General features: G+C 46.4%; 1 protein-coding gene across 4 annotated transcripts in view; it reads right to left on the bottom strand.

The window, feature by feature from the left end:
• The window catches only part of LOC115112301 (furin-1-like), a 101,256-nt gene that overhangs the window by 10,517 nt on the left and 71,589 nt on the right, over nucleotides 1–19,150 (bottom strand). For all 4 annotated transcript variants that reach the window (XM_065011967.1, XM_065011966.1, XM_065011968.1 and 1 more), the window contains 6 exons: nucleotides 8,085–8,173; nucleotides 5,733–5,905; nucleotides 3,749–3,961; nucleotides 2,218–2,318; nucleotides 1,273–1,376; nucleotides 839–956 (listed from right to left, as the gene is read on the bottom strand). In XM_065011967.1, coding sequence (XP_064868039.1) covers nucleotides 839–956; nucleotides 1,273–1,376; nucleotides 2,218–2,318; nucleotides 3,749–3,961; nucleotides 5,733–5,905; nucleotides 8,085–8,173 — 798 coding nt within the window. The remainder of the gene's footprint in view (nucleotides 1–838; nucleotides 957–1,272; nucleotides 1,377–2,217; nucleotides 2,319–3,748; nucleotides 3,962–5,732; nucleotides 5,906–8,084; nucleotides 8,174–19,150) is intronic.

Below are 19,150 nucleotides of genomic sequence, written 5' to 3'. Positions count from 1 at the left end.
GCACAAACACCATGCCACTAACACCTTTAATACAGGCTCCAGTGGTAGGCGGTGATCTGGGGACCAGTACAGAGACAATACAACAGGGCTGGGAACCTGTCAGCTACAGTATGTAGCAGAGGCAGGGTTAAAGATGGTAGAGAGTGGAAGCGAAAGAGCAATATTGAGAAAGTATGAGGGGAAAACAGAGAGAGGGAGAGAGAATGAGAGAGGGATAGAGAGCAAGACCAAAGGAGCAGAAAGATGGAGTGGAAGAGTGAAAGAGTAAAAGATCGACAGAGGTCTAGAGACAGCCAGGGAAGCATAGAGAGAGAGAGACTCATCTGAAAATGATTATTTCCCTTTAACATGCTCCCCCAGGCTCAGAAGATCATCGCCCTACCACACACACCGCACACACACAAGAACCCAGCAGAGCATATCAATGGGCCTCCGGTGCCATGCTCAGAATAGAAACATGACATGCAGTCACACTGGGGTATGACAGCTTGGTCCCACATGAGCACCTCTCACACCTACGGCCCATCACAAACCAGCCCACACACAGCAGCGCTCATCACCTCCACAGTCGACACCCCCCAGATGTGAGACACTCTCTCACACACAATCTGAAGCATCCTATTCTAATAAGGATCACATAGGTTTATTATATGTTAATCACCTGGTAGGTTAACTGTACTATACCCAAAACCAATGTAATCCCTATGAAGCTAGTACTGATGCTCCTGCCAGCCAAACAGTATTACAGGTCGAGTTGGTAGAGCTGTGTGTGTGTGTGTGTGTGTGTGTGTGTGTGTGTGTGTGTGTGTGTGTGTGTGTGTGTGTGTGTGTAGCTCACCTGGGCTCTGCCACCATGGACAGCACACATTTTTTCTGGGGCCCAGCGTTGGTCCAGTTCTCAGCCAGAGCCACAATCGCACTGGCATCAAGCAGACCATACCCATATGAATGGCTCACTGAGAGAGATCGAGCGATAGAGAGAGAAGGAAAAATAAAGATCGATATCAGACTGCTGAAAGGCTACTTCATCACGATTCCAGTTCCAACTCAATAAGGGCCTCTTCACTATTAGATTATTGCATGTACCCTGCTGTGTGCCCAGTAAAACCTCTCAATGAACTTTGGATCCATGGCTTTCTGTAATTGCTTAATGTAGGCAACTTTAAATCAATTGATGTAAATACAATATAGATCCGTCTCCATTGTGCACCTGGCAAGGCACGGGAATGATGATGGTCAGCCGAGCTCAGCTAATGGGACGCCTCGCTGTACCTTTTCGGCCGACCCCATTGGTATTCCAGTCGTTGGTGAGGAGGTGGGCGGGATGAGAGGTCCTCACGACCAAGTGCTGCATGTCCCTCCATGTCAGGTTTTTACTGCACACACACACACACACACAAAACAAAATACCATTCAATAAAGAAGATACCAGATCTAACATACCCTTAACATGATTATGAAGACAGTACAACAAGCAACAACATATTCTACTGTACCACAATGCATAGCGACTGATTGCAAAGGAAATGGCATTAGGTGCCCAAGAAGAGTTGAACATCAGGCTTAATGTTACCACATTGAAAAGATAAAGAGACCAGAGATCCCTCTGTCAGTCACATCTCTGCTCTCCCACACTCTCCTCTGTTCTCCGTATAAAACCCTGTGTTACTGCAGTTTCACCCAGCAGAGCAACAGTAAAAGCCTACAGTAAAACAGAGTCAAATAGTGTACAGTGCCCCAGCGACACAGAGTTTAAACCTCATCAGCTCTGTCTTTTACTGAAAGGTCAGCTTTGACTGAAGGGAAAGTCAAAGTCCTGCAGTACAGTCAGACACTTTTAATGGACAGGGACCTACAGGAGGTTTTTACTGGTCACACGTGCCTCGTTCCCCAACCAGACTACAGTACTGAGCTGATGACACGTTCATAACAGAATGGTAGGAGATAACTGACTCATCTATTCTGATCCACAATGCATTATTACAAGACAGTTGCCTTCCCCCAAGAGTTCGTCATACTTCTGAGACATCTGTGTGTGCGTGTGCTCAGACGGCAAATATTTGTGAACAGACAAAAAGCACAAAGGAGGGAGAGAAACAGAGAGAGCAAGATCAGAGAGAGAAAAATGGGAACAAGCAAGGGGACATTGAGACAAACAGAGACAACCAAAAGAAGAGACAGAGACACAGATAGAGACAGGTGGTAAGAGTCACTCACTTGGCTTCCAGTGCAAGGGCGATGATCCCAGCAGCCAGAGGAGCCGAGGCGGATGTGCCTGTGTGGGTGTCAGTGCACTTCTGTCTGAGGTCCGTTGTCACCTGACAGGAAGAGTTTCATAGTCAGATATGGTGCTCAGATGAATGCCCATACCGGGCCGAAATGTTTACACCTAATATACGGGCAAATAAATAACTTTTTGTTGAAACAATCAGTAGGAGTGTAAGTTATACACTATAAAAGTCAGATATTCTACTCAGCCCCATCTACTTTGATAGATGTTTATGTATCAACACATGGTTAACATGATTAATCATGAATGTGGAAACATAAACCAATCATTAATCATGTGTGCGCACAGCATGCCTCATGGCAAGAGGTTGGGATGAACATCCATTATACGGTATTGTACTGTAATCTCTCCTAGTGAGAGGCTCTCCATCCTCCACCTCGTGTGTGTGTGTGTGTGTGTGTGTGTGTGTGTGTGTGTGTGAGTGAGAGAGAGAGAGAGAGAGAGAGAGAGAGAGAGACCGGTCTGTGGAAGGGCGAGACATGGAGATGGGATTTTAACGTTTTACAGTTCTTCATTCAAATGGACCTCAGAGGGCAGGTGGGAAAGAGTGTGAGTTTATGAAGAGAGAGAAAAGAACAAAAGCGTGAAAGAGAGAGAGTGTCACTGCTCAATGTGAGAAGACTGCAGGCTATGGCTGCCTGAGGCAAGCTAGTGAGAACTGACTCAGTCATTCCTCCAGAGTGAACACACAAAACCTGCCTTGAAGCACCAAACAGTTTAGTAAGCATCTGGCTTACAGAAGCACTAAAACCAATAGGAAAACTGACAAAGAAGTGCAACAGAAATAAGAAAGAAGTGCAACAGAATACAGGCTAACTAGGACATCCAGAAATGCTCAAACCTCTAGAGTACAGCTAGAGAGTCTGGACTAGTGCTTTGGCTCCGGATTCAACCATCTGAGATACTCTACGGATCCCAGGAGCCAAGTCAACCTGGTTCTATACATCAACATCCTGGCTATACATCAAAAGTTTCCATCCATTCTTACTTAAGCACACATCATTCCCCTGACTAATATGCTGTAAAATAGACTTCCTCCTCTTCAAAGCTCAGTGGAATCTGTGTGATCTCCCATTGCAGTTAGCAACATAATACCACTGAGGCCCTGGAACCACAGTGCACAAGACTCTCACAGGACAGGAGCCCCGACTCACACACTCCTTCACCCTGCATGCACACCACCACTCAGTTTAATGTTTTCTGACATGCCCATTTTCAGACTGTACAGACGAATGCTTCCCATTCTCCCCATGACGCTCACACTGGGAGTGAATGAGAGTGTGTGTTCAGTATGTTTATTAATCCAAATCTGTGTTTCCCGCTCCGTTTGCCACTAAGTATGTATGTATGTATATATATATATATATATATATATATATATATATATATATATATATATATATATATATATATATGTATGTATGTGTGTGTATGCGAGCACGTGTCTACTGAACTCACTATCTGTTTCTCGTTGAGGTTGCCAGAGCTGTAGGTTGTGGCAAGGGTGGAGGAGCAGGCCTCGCTGTACCAGGGCACGTTGCCGTTCTGGGTGGAGCTGCTGATGGACAGGGTGTAGATGCTGTTGGTGTAGCCGTCACAGTTACAGCTGTCCTTCTCACGCCCGCCGTTCCCTGACGCCCACACAAAGATGGAGCCCAGGCCCCCACGACCCTAGAGGAGGGAGAGACAGAACAGAGTCAATAACAAACCTAGACAACCACAAGGCTTCTAGACAGGCCTTTCTGACGTACAAGACCACATGCATGTGTATCTTGGTGTGGCACAGCTTATGAAAGAGGGGAACACAGTGTCATTCAATCTAAATTAGATTCCCATTGATACTACAGCACAACTCTTAACAGGGTCCATCTCTGAAAGGGCTGCCTCAGCTCATCCATACATCACAAGACCGTTTGCACTCAGACGCTTTGAATCCAAAGAGCTTTAATGTACCACGGCCACAATACACGACAACAGGGACAAACCCGGAGCAATACATTATCTGTGCTATTCAGCATTCACAGTGAACAAATATCAAAGTCCCACAGAATGCTCCATTGTGCTGGGTGGTGCAGCCTCTCCACATTGACCATCACATGCAACCATCATGAACAGTGTAAACAACAGACTGGAGCTACCGATGATGCCATGGCTCCCTATAGAATAGTGTGTTTACATGCCATATGCTTTTTATTTGACAGGCCTGTAATAAAAAGGAGGCAGACAGGGCACCAGTAACGGCCCTCAGATGGGGTTTGCCCCATAAGGTCTGATGGTTCTTTGTCTGAATGGCCCGTTGGCCCTGGCTCGGCTCAATGCTTTATGACTGGCTCTCTCACACCCTCTTACCCTTAGAGCTGGGATCAGATGGATGCAGGCTCCCATGTGTACACTACAGAGAGCCTGGCATATGGCACTATACGTCTGCAGTCGGGATGCTTACTGTTCCCTCCACTCAGTCATGCACTGTACACACCTGCCACACTCCCTGGACTCCCACACATACGAAGACTATACACACCCCAACGTGACTTATTGCTTAACTATAGTATGGCCTGAAAGCGTTGGTAATCACATTTTTGTTTGGTGGAGACCGTATACAGTAAGACGCCCATTAAAGACGCCGCCTTCGGCAAACCAGCTACTGTTTCATAGACACTAAAAACCAGGACCATTCACCATCCTGCTCTTTAAATAGCTATCAAAATGCCTAAAAGCCATAGTCTCTCTCTCATAAGCTCTCATACACACACACACACACACACACACACACACACACACACAGACAGACAGACAGAGAGAGCGGTAACATCTCAGGGTTGGCAGTATGCCAATGCTCTTCCCGGATGCCCATGCGAGACGAAGGAGCTGTAGCTAAGACTTCGGTCTCTCTGAATCCTGCCACACTAACGTTAAAGCCCCATGAACTATTTACAACTGTTTGCATTTCACATGCAGAAGAAAATGTGCACGTGACCTGAGCTCAATGGCGTTTTATTGAGATATTCTCATAACACAATTATCCTCCCACTCAGATTCTGAAATCACTTCTACAAATTGTGGTACTGTGAAGGGAAATAATTGTGTAAAGTGCACTTTTTGTGGTTATGAATGTACATTATTTTCAGTGCTTTGTATTGAGGATTCTTTTTCCTATATTCTTTTTTCAGGACATAAAAAAAAAAAAAATCCTTACTGAAGTTTAGAAAGCCTGATACTTCCACTGCGACCAAATCCCCATTCATAATCGTCAGGGTCAAAAAGTGTGCTTGCGTTGTTCAAGCCGCCTTTTGTCCTTCAAAATGGTTGAATAGTTTACTACATAATTACTGCCTGTGTGTAGAGGAAGTCACCCACAAACTATTGATTTTTATGGGGGACATATAAATGGTGGAACGTGGCACACATCCGAGGCCCAAAACACACAGATATTTACACACACCTCGGTCACTCCGCGTAGAAAGGCCTCCTTGGCGAGCTTGGCGGGCCCATCCACCGTCTTCCCATCATCCTCGGGGCCCCAGCTGGCACTGTAGATGTGAATGTGCTGTGGGTTCAGACTGAGAGACTGGGCCTCCACCACGTCTGTCACCTCGCCGTCCAGCATACGCACTCCTACACACACACACACACACACACACACACATACAAATTTGTACACATTTGATCTAATAATCATCTACTCCTTTTCTTTGAAGAGAGGTGAGGTTAAACTCAAATACCAAAGCCACTGGTAGGAAGTGTTCCACAGAAAAAACAAACAGTCAGCAGCAGAGTTGGTGATAAATGTCCTGACTCGGATACTGAAGGTTCGTTTACAGGTGATAAATGAGTACATTCTGTTTCCCTCCCCAGAAAACAGATGACGTTTGAATCCGGGTGGACATTGTGTTGCACAAATCCCTTCTGCAGAAGAGGGACACTTGAATTGGGATATGCCAGCGCTTTTGTATATTAAAGCCATCGATTCTGAATTGAATTTAGAATGTTTTCTAGCGCCAGCCTCCAGGGCAGTTTTCGGAGCCTCCTCATCCTCTTTCTCTCCGCACCCCCATCCCAGCCCAGCAGACAGAAAGCTGACAAATCGAAGGCAGACATCTTCAAAACAAACTCGTTGGCTGCTTTGATGCATGGAGGGTCAAGTTACTCCATACTGCCTTCATACCGGTTAAAGTAAACAAACAGAGTTTGTCCCTTTGAAGTTCTCCAAAGGCATCCAGCGGCGAGGGCACTGACTCAGGGGCCCCGTAGAGCTCAGAACGAAACGAGCAAATCGTTTTATAGGAGGAGATAGCCCATTATCTGGGGAGCGCTGCGCCCATCTCGGCTACCCCTTACCTCCACCAACACACAGGGATTCTTCTGTAGGTGGGTTGAAGCCAATACAGCTTTCTAAATCTTAAGGTCAAAGCTTGAGCTTACAGTTTGTGCTCTGGAATAGTGGTAGGATTCCTGGTGGGATGACAAAGACCAGCCTTTCATTGGTAGTGACTGCCATAGAGTGATAGGAAATTAGATTAATCTCTCCCTGTATGCGTGTGCGCACACACACACACACTATAAGTCCTCGCAAGAATAATAAACCAATACAATTCAGAGAAGTGAGGACATTTTGCTGGTCCTCACTTATAAAAAAGGTATTTTAAGGTTTAGGGGTTAGGTTTAGAATTAGGGTTAGCGGTAAGGTTTAGGGTTAGGGGTAAAATAAGATTTTGAATGGGAATCAATCGTTGGTCCCCAAAAAGTCCTCAAATGTATAGTAAGACATAGTTGTGTGTCTGTAGGTGTGTATGGTATGAGAGCTGGTGGAGTGGCAATGCAATAGGCCATCTACAGTATTGCCTTTCTAGAATTCAAATATTTATTTCTAGAAGTGGGTACTACTCACTTATTAACAGGCAGCTGCCGGACTGGGCCAAGCCTGCAGGTTGGTCACGCACGCACGCACACACACACACGCACGCACACAAACGCAACACACACGCGGCCTGCTGTTCCTCTGCTTCACTCTCCTTTACGCCTGACAGGGCACCCTTGCTGCAGTCTTGGAAGGACTGCGGTTGGTCAGAAAGTTTCTGTCCTCTGAGTGGGGAAGGTGAGCAGAAGCTGCTGCTCATTAACCAGCTCATTAACACGCAGACTGTTTAATCACTGCCCAGTGTGGAGTCTACCTTTATAAAGGAAGTGGTCGTGCTGAAGAGGCTGAATGCAGGAGGCATACACTGTTGTTAAACTTCGGCAGACTTCATTTTTCAACTAAACGAATAACACTTGTATGTGTGTTCATGGTTTAAATGAGACAGTACTACTCCTGACAGAAGAGAAGTGGCGGCAGGCAGATATTGGATGTGACCAATAAGGACTAAAACTATGCGTTGGATTTAGCCGGGCTGTGACAGCTGGAAACATGCAGCGGCATGGAGAGATAAAACATGCAGAGGGGTAATGAGATGAGAGCACGAACTGACTGGATAAAAGAGATGGCTCTAATTAAAGGGATTACACACGCTTACACTGAGGCATGGGCTCAGAGGAGCCACGCTGCACGCAGATTATCTCACACACACACACACAACTAATGTTCATAGAGCCTCCCTGTCATCTCAGGCCAGAAGTGGAGGAAGAGTTACCCTTGAGCAACTCCCGCTCAAACTGAGCTCAGAATAGTACAGAGGCAGCACACATGGGTATTTCAGCTGTCTTAGCAGTCAGAAAACGTGAAGAATTGAAAGATAAAATGGAGGAGAAACAGAGAGAGATGGCATGAATCGCCCTCTGTTCTACGGTACTGTACCTCCAATCTTGGCGTTGTAGGCCACTCCGACTCCACAGATCCCATTGTTGGCCATCGCTGCCACCTCACCTGCACAACGAGTCCCATGCCTGGTGGGAGAAAGAGAAAACGAGCGAGAGAGAGAGAGTGAACGGGAGCGAACGAGAGAAAGAAAGAACGGAGAGAGAGAATAGGGGGGGTGTAAGTCTTCATTTTGATGTGATTTACCCATATAAAACACAGTGTACATTAGCTACAAATGACATAATTGTCTCCAGGCAGTGTGCATTATCTATGAATTGAGCTCTAGAAGACAGTAAATTAACAGATACAGGAGGTTGTGTAGGAATGCACTCCCTGCGATACTGTGATCGAAGATGGCCATCGACAAAAAACAAACATGTAGACAAGTCCTTGGCTCTAGCTGCCTCTCAGCTGTTCCGACTTGGTTGTAGCCCAGAAGAAAACAGTCAGTCAGTCAGTGAGTCAGTGAGCGTGGGTCATGAAACAGACTGTGCCCTTCCAGCAGGCCTGACCTTGAGTCTGGGGCCGCGGGGCCTGCCGGCAGCAAGGAAAGGCAAAATGAGCTGACATGCTACCATCTTACGGTGGGGGAAACAAATTAGATTGACCATTTCCACAAAAGAGCTTTCATTGGGTCTGTGCCTCTCTGATTTGTTCTCTCCCTCTCAGCGCTGCAGGAGATCGGCGGAGAATGTGGCCCACCACATTCCAGTCAGGTTCATTCTGCCACTCGCTCATCTCCACCGGATGGACACGGACACTAAAAGTCCTCCAAACCACCGGCTCACAAGCGGATCGCAGGACAATCAGTGGGAGCGGATAATGCCAGGGTTAGGAATACACCAGATAAGCAGAGAGCAGCTACACTGCCCAAGAACACAGCCCAGCCAGCAGGCTCCCATTCAAGCAGAGTAAATAAACCAGTACTATGGTGTTCTATCATAGCCCAGGGGAAATACCCCAGTGGGCTGAGAGAGACCGACATCCTCCATTGATAACTTGCATGTGGTCTCAGCGTGTGGCTCTATGGAGCACTGAGACACCATAGCTCTATGAAAGCAGCAGCATATGCAAACTGTTAGCCATACACCTCGATGAGCAATTAAAGAATATGAAAGGGACTTAACTCCTCTAGTACCTGTCTTATAGTGGGACGTCTAGTAACTGCCATTTCATTCTGGGGGTCAGCTGTACTCAAACAACCTCTGCAACACTTTAACCTAATTTATCCAGGACTGACTGATGGGCGTTAGGCTAGGCTAATGTATTCCCTTCATTAAAACCACAGGGCGTCGACCAGACCCCGTTAAACAAGAGGATCAGAGAGCGCTGCACTGTGGCAGTAGATCAACCAATCCGCCTGAGATCTCTTTAGACACGGCTATGAGCTGCAGGTCAAAGGTTAATGTCAGAGTTACCCCTGAGTGCTCAATGTCCCACTAACAAGTGTCATGGGACCCGGATTAACTGCAGGACCAGAGGTCCTTTTAACGACATGCTTTAATGGTGTAAGGTAGAATGTGTAGAGGCAATTCAAAGAAAACTGGGTCATGAAGACCAGATCTGAAGCGAAGAACACATCTAAAAGAATGACGCACACACGCTCCCTCTCTTTCTCTCTCGTACACACACATACACACGACAAAGGTAAGCGAAAACACCCACATGTAGGCTGGCGGCTAGTACACCGCTAGTGTGAACTGACAATGGAAGATCGGCAATGAACTTAATCTCCACTTTCATACCAGGGCAGGTATGTTAGTCTCTGTTTGTAAGTGATCCATCCCTTTGTAGCGGTAGGAAAGCAGGCCAGCGATGCAGCAGATAAGGCACAGCTCAGATGTCTGAAAGGATGTAGGGCAAGCCCAAGCTTATAACACCAGTCTGTCTTGAGCCCAGGTATATCTGCCTCTGACAAATACATATCCACCTAGATCTATCTGACACGTTCTTCTGGCATGTGAGGTTGCTAGGGTAAAATCAAAGGATGCGGAAAATATCCCAATCTGAACATCTTCCAGAATCTAAGATGTGCGATCCTTTTGATGCAAAATGTTCTTTCCACGAGACAAGTGCATTTTGATCTATTTGCGCCACTGAAAAGGTGTATGAACATTTCTAAAAAGGTTGAAAATGATCCAGGAGAGACCATTTGGAGTCTCTCGTGTTGCAAGACATCCCAGGGTCAGGAATCACACAATGGTGGCGTGTCGACTGGCCAGCAACACAGGACAGCAGCAGTCCATCTCAGAGCCACAATGTGCTTATCTGACCTCCTCATTCAGAGAATGTGGAGGACATAAATGGTCGGGTCAACAGCCCAGTCAATGACATCCTCCGAGTGAGTGGGCATTTCCAGACTGTGGGTTGCTGCTCCAATGGAGAGGGATCAAAGCAAACATGCCACGGTCATCCGGTCTGGTCTAGTCTGGGGGTCAAGGATAAAAGTGGGATTTTGGAGGTGCTGGAACCGCTGATGAAATCTCCTGAAGAAATGGTTTGTGAAGTCTTCTGTAATGGAAGAATGTACACAGACAGACTGACCATGTGAAAGCTATAATGCCTTATTGTTGTCACTTGTTAAATCCACTTACATTTGTGTTAATTAAGTGGTGGAGACAGGTTAAAGAAAGATTTTTAAGCTATGAGAAAACTGAGACATGGATTGTGTATGTGTGCCATTCAGAGGGTGAATGGGCAAGACAAACGATTTTAGTGCCTTTGAATGGATTATGGTAGTAGGTGCCAGATGCACCGGTTTGAGTGTGTCAAGGACTGCAACGCTGCTGGGTTTTTCACGCGCAACAGTTTCCCGTGTGTATCAAGAAGTCCACTACCCAAAGGACATCTAGCCAACTTGACACTGCTTCCCAAAATTGTGTCAACATGGGCCAGCATTCCTGTGGAAAGCATTTGATACCTTGTAGAGTCCATGCCCCAACAAAATTTCCCCCTTACACTAACTGGTTGTGCCACCTTTAGCTGCAACCAAATGCTTCCTGTAGTTGTTGATTTGTCTCTCATATCGCTGTAGAGGAATTTAGGCACACTCGTGCATGCAGAACTACTTTAACTCAGCGACATTTATGGGTTTTCAAGTGTGAACTGCTCGTTTCAACTCCTGTCACATCTCAATTGGGATTAGGTCTGTACTTTGACTAGACCATTACAAAACTTCCCATTTGATTGTGTGTTTTGGATGATTGTCTCGACTTAATATTAGGAAGGCGTTCCGTATCTGTAACTCTGAAGGTAAGTGGAACTCTGTTATACTATGTTCCAGGCTTCCAGCCTAATAACCACTGGGGGTTCAACCAGCTGGCCGGAGTCCAGGTCAATTCCAACTCATTTCCTGATCCAATGGAAGCACAAAAACAAACAGAACATTACCAAGATTATCAATGACAATGTACTGTTTACATTTGACATTTTTAATCACTTATCCAGAGTGACTTACAGGAGCAAATAGGGTTAAGTGTCCTGCTCAAGGGCACATTGACAGATGTTTCACCTAGTCGGCTCAGGGATTCGAACCAGTGACCTTTTGGTCACTGGCCCAATACTCATAACCACTAGGCTACCTGCAGCCAAATTGAATTTTAATTGGTTCGATTTCCTGCATTGCCTCAGCCTGGCATTGACATGGGATTGAACCCAACCTTGTGGTGTGGTTACAGAGGTTGTAACTGAGCAGAGCTCTGGTGTAGGCTATACGAGGGGGCTCAGATGAATTGGCCAATCAAAACACACTGAGCTCCACTCTAGCAGAACAAAGTGACGTCTCTCACTCACACAGGGGAGGAGGAGGGCATCTTTCATCATCAAGTCACAGTGAGATAAATTAACATCACAGAGCCTTAATATCCCCCTGACACGTCTCACTGACAGTCTGGACTGATCTGACACACTGGCAGACTCACTTACCATCAGTCACAGACCAGAGGACAAAAACTCTACTTTATATTACTGCTGTAAAGTGTGCAGTTAAACGCCTTCCATAAAAGAACCATCAATGATATATAATATAGATGAACTAAATGTACTTGCCTGGGATCAGACACTGACTCATGCGAGTGGGTCGGCCTCCATCTTATATTTCATGAAAGAATACACCGTTCAACACAAAGACTCAATCACACCGTGCTGGTATGATATAAATTACAGCATATAGAGAGGTGCATCATCAGTAACAGATTATAGTTATCCCTTCAGTTTCATTCAACGGTTACTGTTCGTAATGAGATCCGCTCTGATCCAATCCCTGGACCATCTGTTACAGGCATGTTGAATAACAATGTTTATTAACCCTCTCGGAGTCACACACACACACACCTCATATTTGAGGTTAAAAATACAGTGGCTGCGGTTCCAGAATTTCTGGAAACTCGATTTGCTGTGGCTAAAGATCTCTGCTTATGTGCTGGATTTTTTTAAAAGGTAGCTGCTGCCCGCCCGGGCCGCCTTCGTAGCTGCTGCCCGCCCGGGCCGCCTTCGTAGCTGCTGCCCGCCCGGGCCGCCTTCGTAGCTGCTGCCCGCCCGGGCCGCCTTCGTAGCTGCTGCCCGCCCGGGCCGCCTTCGTAGCTGCTGCCCGCCCGGGCCGCCTTCGTAGCTGCTGCTCAGTGCTCTACTGCCGCTTCCAGGACATGTTCCAACTACTGCATTCCTTGCCTCAGTAGGATATTAAGCATAAGAGTGATTTCATGTTCTTTTTATCAATAGGGGAGTTAGGCTACATGCAGCTATTTGCATTGTACACAAAATAAATGATCAACATGTTCGTACAACCTTGCAGATTGCTTTTTGCGCCAATGCAAAACTCAAGTGGGCAGTTACATGCAGCCATTTAGGCAGCATATCAAACACAAGCAAGACACAGACACGCAGTCTAATTAGTGATTATAATGTTCCTGTTTCGCCATCATTGCCAACATCGGTTAAGCAGGTGGCAGACATGCAGTCAAAGTAGTAGTGTTCTTTTTCAGCAACTCTGGCTTGTAGCTACAATATGGCAGCAACTACAAAGATTAGCCTACATCATCACACAAAATGCTAATTGTTTTTGCTCCAATGCAATGTGTAGGGACTGCGTCCTGCTTGTGCAACTGTAATATCCGTTACAACAGACATAGAAGGTTGTAGCCTTCCTAATGGCCTTGAATGTTCGTTCAAATCGCCGCAGGGTTTTATTTCAGCTGTTCAGAACTATGAGGCAGAGGCTCAGCAACATAGAGAAATGTGAAGGGAGGTGGAGTGTGAGGAGCAGCAACAGAGAAATGTGAAGGAAGGTGGAGTGTGAGCAGCAGCAAGATAGAGAAATGTGAAGGAAGGTGGAGTGTGAGCCGCAGCAACATAGAGAAATGTGAAGGGAGGTGGAGTGTGAGCCGCAGCAATATAGAGAAATGTGAAGGGAGGTGGAGTGTGAGCCGCAGCAATATAGAGAAATGTGAAGGGAGGTGGAGTGTGAGCCGCAGCAATATAGAGAAATGTGAAGGGAGGTGGAGTGTGAGCAGCAGCAACATAGAGAAATGTGAAGGAAGGTGGAGTGTGAGCAGCAGCAACATAGAGAAATGTGAAGGAAGGTGGAGTGTGAGCCGCAGCAACATAGAGAAATGTGAAGGAAGGTGGAGTGTGAGCAGCAGCAACATAGAGAAATGTGAAGGAAGGTGGAGTGTGAGCCGCAGCAACAGAGAAATGTGAAGGGAGGTGGAGTGTGAGCCGCAGCAACATAGAGAAATGTGAAGGAAGGTGGAGTGTGAGCAGCAGCAACATAGAGAAATGTGAAGGAAGGTGGAGTGTGAGCAGCAGCAACATAGAGAAATGTGAAGGAAGGTGGAGTGTGAGCAGCAGCAACATAGAGAAATGTGAAGGAAGGTGGAGTGTGAGCAGCAGCAACATAGAGAAATGTGAAGGAAGGTGGAGTGTGAGCAGCAGCAAGATAGAGAAATGTGAAGGAAGGTGGAGTGTGAGCCGCAGCAACAGAGAAATGTGAAGGAAGGTGGAGTGTGAGCAGCAGCAAGATAGAGAAATGTGAAGGAAGGTGGAGTGTGAGCCGCAGCAACAGAGAAATGTGAAGGAAGGTGGAGTGTGAGCAGCAGCAACAGAGAAATGTGAAGGAAGGTGGAGTGTGAGCAGCAGCAACAGAGAAATGTGAAGGGAGGTGGAGTATGAGCAGCAGCAACAGAGAAATGTGAAGGAAGGTGGAGTGTGAGCCGCAGCAACAGAGAAATGTGAAGGGAGGTGGAGTATGAGCAGCAGCAACAGAGAAATGTGAAGGAAGGTGGAGTGTGAGCAGCAGCAACATAGAGAAATGTGAAGGAAGGTGGAGTGTGAGCCGCAGCAACAGAGAAATGTGAAGGAGTGAGGAGAAATGGGGAGGTGTGAGCCGCAGCAATATAGAGAAATGTGAAGGGAGGTGGATAGAGAAATGTGAAGGGAAGGTGGAGGTGGAGGTGAGCAATATAGAGAAATGTGAAGGAGGTGGAGTGTGAGCAGCAATATAGAGAAATGTGAAGGAAGGTGGAGTGTGAGCCGCAGCAACAGAGAAATGTGAAGGGAGGTGGAGTGTGAGCCCAGCAACAGAGAAATGTGAAGGAAGGTGGAGTGTGAGCAGCAGCAACATAGAGAAATGGAGTGTGAAGGAAGAAAACATGTGGAGGTGAGCCGCAGCAACAGAGAAATGTGAAGGAGGTGGAGTGTGAGCCGCAACAGAGAAATGTGAAGGGAGGTGGAGAGAAATGTGAAGGGAGGTGGAGTGTGAGAGCCCCAGCAGCAACATAGAGAAATGTGAAGGGAGGTGAGTGTGAGCCCCAGCAACAGGTGTGAAGGGAGGTGGAGTGAGCCCCAGCAACAGAGAGAAATGTGAAGGAAGGTGGGAGTGTGAGCAGCAGAGAATGTGAAGGAGGTGGAGTGTGAGCCGCAGCAACATAGAGAAATGTGAAGGAGGTGGAGTGAGCCGCAGCAACAGAGAGAAATGTGAAGGGAGGTGGAGTGAGCAGCAACAGAGAGAAATGTGAAGGGAGGTGGAGTGAGCCGCAGCAACAGAGAGAAATGTGAAGGGAGGTGGAGTGAGCCGCAGCAACAGAGAGAAATGTGAAGGGAGGTGGAGTGTGAGCCGCAGCAACAGAGAGAAATGTGAAGGGAGGTGGAGTGAGCCGCAGCAACAGAGAGAAATGTGAAGGGAGGTGGAGTGTGAGCAAGCAACATAGAGAAATGTGAAGGGAGGTGTGAAGGGAGGTGGAGTGAGCAGCAGCAACAGAGAGAAATGTGAAGGGAGGTGGAGGTGGAGGTGGAGCAGCAGCAAAATGTGAAGGGAGGTAGAGAAAACATGAGAAATGTGAGGTGGAGTGTGAGCCGCAGCAAAAGAGAGAAATGTGAAGGGAGGTGGAGTGAGCCGCAGCAACAGAGAGAAATGTGAAGGGAGGTGGAGTGTGAGCAGCAGCAACATAGAGAAATGTGAAGGGAGGTGGAGTGAGCCGCAGCAACAGAGAGAAATGTGAAGGGAGGTGGAGTGTGAGCAGCAGCAACAGAGAGAAATGTGAAGGGAGGTGGAGTGAGCCGCAGCAACAGAGAGAAATGTGAAGGAGGTGGAGTGTGAGCCGCAGCAACAGAGAGAAATGTGAAGGGAGGTGGAGTGTGAGCAGCAGCAACATAGAAAACATGTGTGTGTAAAATAACATGTGCAGAATGTGATCCGGATCCATAGGTTTTCAAGAGGGGCGGGGACCAAAACACAGCATTAATAATATCCTCTGAATCTTTGACTAATTGTGTAACAATGCTCTGCAGTCTCAATGCTCTGCAGTCTCAATGCTCTGCAGTCTCAATGCTCTGCAGTCTCAATGCTCTGCAGTCTCAATGCTCTGCAGTCTCAATGCTCTGCAGTCTCAATGCTCTGCAGTCTCTACACAATGGTGATATTTATCTACAGGGATAAGAGCAACAAAAAGCCATGTCAATAAGTTGAACACAACAGGCAATATCTGATTACAGACACACATGTCTGGAGAGAAGACTGAGACTTACACACAGCTACAGCTGGCAGCCAGCCCAAAGCTAACCATTAGATTAGCATTCATTCAAAGAACAGACAGCCCTACTTGCATCACATCACTGTGTGGAGGAAACAGATTCTACTCAAAGACTCAAACACGGGCTCAACTGAAAGCAGGCAGGCAGTGTCTCGGCACTATGGTAAACCCATAGGGTAATACCTCACCTAAGTCACTTTGAAACATTAGACTAACTGAGTAATTGCTCTACTGTAGTCTGGAACATGGGCACAAATCTTGGATCAGCGCCCCAAATCCTAGGCTAGAACTCAAAACTGACATTGAATTAGTCCAAGTGCTAATTTCACTTTTATGTGATGACGCTGGGTCAATTGTCTTCGTCCTTGCTTTAATTGACAACTGCAGTAGGTCAAATAATCAATCTCAGTCAGACCGCTAGCTGGCCGTTCCTCCTGGCAGAATTTACCATTAGGCACGGATCTAGGATGAGCTTGCCATGCCCAAAGCCTCACCCGTAGGGGGAAAACTCAAAAACAATCCTCAGCTCAGTGTGAAGGAGCAACTCCATCCTTCCTTTGTCTGAGCTGCAGCAGAGCAAGAAATGAGGCTGGTCCCTGAGGAGCTACAAGTCAGCCTGACCAGAACTACTGGAGCAGAGACAAGGCCATCTCCATCGCCAGTCTTAACACCACTGACAAAGCCAGTTTTCAACTGAGCTGGCCAGAAAGTAATAGATAAAGGTAAACTGAGGAAAGAATACTGGAGACGGTGTTGGAATGATAAACTCATAGAGAAACAAGACAAACTTCCCAGAAGTTTGGACCAACTTAACCGAAGGGCATATTAAAATAAAACAGGAAATCTGATTTCCATGGTAAGGTAAAACAACATTATCATTGTGCTGTGAAAATGCTGATTTGGCTTTCTCCTTAGCTGGAACTCATATACATACTGGTGTGGAACTAGAGGGCTGAAACCAAAAGGCAACAGTTTGATGAACTTTTGGGATGATGCAGCCAATTTGGTGCTCACATCCCCATGGCAACCAGCTGCCTCCTGAAAGGTCTTACATTAGCATAATAAATGTTTATACGAGGGGGAAAACCACAGGTGGAACTTCCATGAAGACAATATTTCAAACGGAGCCAGAAAAGGAGACATAATGGAATAAACAAATTAACGAGACAAATATTTTTATGTGGGAAAAACTACAGGTGGAACTTTAGAGGTTTCCTACAGATCAGAAACACAGTGCTAACAGCCATTACGTCCTTTCAGGTCATACATAAAGTTAGACCTATTATCATTGCGTAACATAATGAAATTTCCTAAGGCATATCCAATTGGTTAAAATCCAAAATGGACACCCTACTACCCATAGTGCACTACTTTTTAATGATGCCAAAAGCAGTGCCCTACATAGGGAATAGGGTTCCATTTGAGCCTGGGCCGTAGTTCGGCTTTGTGTGAGAGCTCTTTCTTCTCTCTCAGATGGCATATTGGGCTATTGATAGCTTGGCAAGGCGCTCCTTCCACTCGCTCTGCTTTTCCTAACTTGAATTAATTACTGAGAAGAAAATCATTTGTGCTTTCTGAGGCTGGGCCAGTGGCCCCAGCTGATCATTAGGCTCTCTGCTCACTGCCTGCCTGCCGGGCCTCTGCCTCGAGGTAAATCTGGACAACTGCTCCGGCCCCGCTCCTACTTAATCAGCTGACTAATGAGTTGACCTACAGGACAAAAGGTCTCTCAGTGTTTATGGAACAGAGGCAGAGGGGGAATACAAAGCAAACATCTTGTGTAACTATTCTGAGACGCTGTAAAAATGAATCAACCTGTGTTGTTCTGTGGAGTGCTCCTGATAAAGAGCCTTCCTCCCAACACTGACGACCGGTCACATTAGGAAGAGGGATTTAATGTTCCAAAGAGATGGGCTGTAATGAAGAACAAGCTTTCTCCTCCTCTAACTGATAGCAATATTTCATAAGTCAGAATGCAAACTTATAACATCAATTGAACTATTTCACTTGGCCCCTGCAGCCTTGGCACAGACACAAACATGTGTGTGTACTAGACATTTCAAGCTGTGTGTACACAACCTGACATGTGACAGTGATACAGCGGAAACTGAAAGCAAATACTACACACAAACACACATGCCTCCTGTTACAAAGCAAGAGCTCTTTCTGTCTTGCACTAACAGACACAGAGCGCTGGCACCCTGGAGGCCTGAGAAAAGGTGGTCAGATGATGATCACAAACACTTACTGCTACCAGCAATATCCCCAATGTTCACCCAATATACAGCTACATTGCTGTGTGTGTGTGTGTGTGTGTGTGTGTGTGTGTGTGTGTGTGTGTGTGTACAACTACAGTACAGTTAATCTAAGTTTTTGTCCTTGATGGTATCTTGCAGCAAGCCAACTTAATGTAATGCACTATTCAAAGTGGCAAATTCAAATGAGCCAACTCCCTGGCTGTTTTTAATTAAAATATGAATAACATGATATCAGCCATAGTACAGCAGTTTTAGCACCGTGTGATAAAATCAACTTCCTCCAGAATGTAAAAAAAATACCTCAAGTCTACTTCCCACTGCTTTACCAAAATATCTCAAATAACAGAAAAGCCTCAGCCTCAAAATCAATAACAAGAGAACCTCAGTTCAAATCTTGTGGAGATTATCACGCGCTATACCTAGCTGTAAAGCCTGCCACTCCCAGCTGGGGAAGGGTATTTGGGAAACATTCAATACATAAAAAGAAAACCCCCCCAATTCCAATTTTAGCTCGCAGCAGAGGCCCCTAGAGAGACTGATCCTCCTGTTCTAAGACAGTAAGGCTGCAGACCCACAGGGCCAGATCACATGTTGACTTGAGAAACACGGGGCTGAATGGCCACATTGCTGCAGAGGAGCGTTCCTCATGCAGGGGAAGAAAGGGAGCTTTATGGAGGTGAACAGAACTGGGCTTTCTGCAGAGAACAGACCCTTACACAGCCTTACAGAGCTCCAACCTGCCCACATGGTGTTTACACACACGCCTACACAAACCCCA

Source organism: Oncorhynchus nerka, linkage group LG27 (assembly GCF_034236695.1).
Source record: "Oncorhynchus nerka isolate Pitt River linkage group LG27, Oner_Uvic_2.0, whole genome shotgun sequence".
Classification (NCBI taxonomy): domain Eukaryota; kingdom Metazoa; phylum Chordata; class Actinopteri; order Salmoniformes; family Salmonidae; genus Oncorhynchus; species Oncorhynchus nerka.
This window is presented reverse-complemented; position numbering and strand designations above follow the sequence as displayed.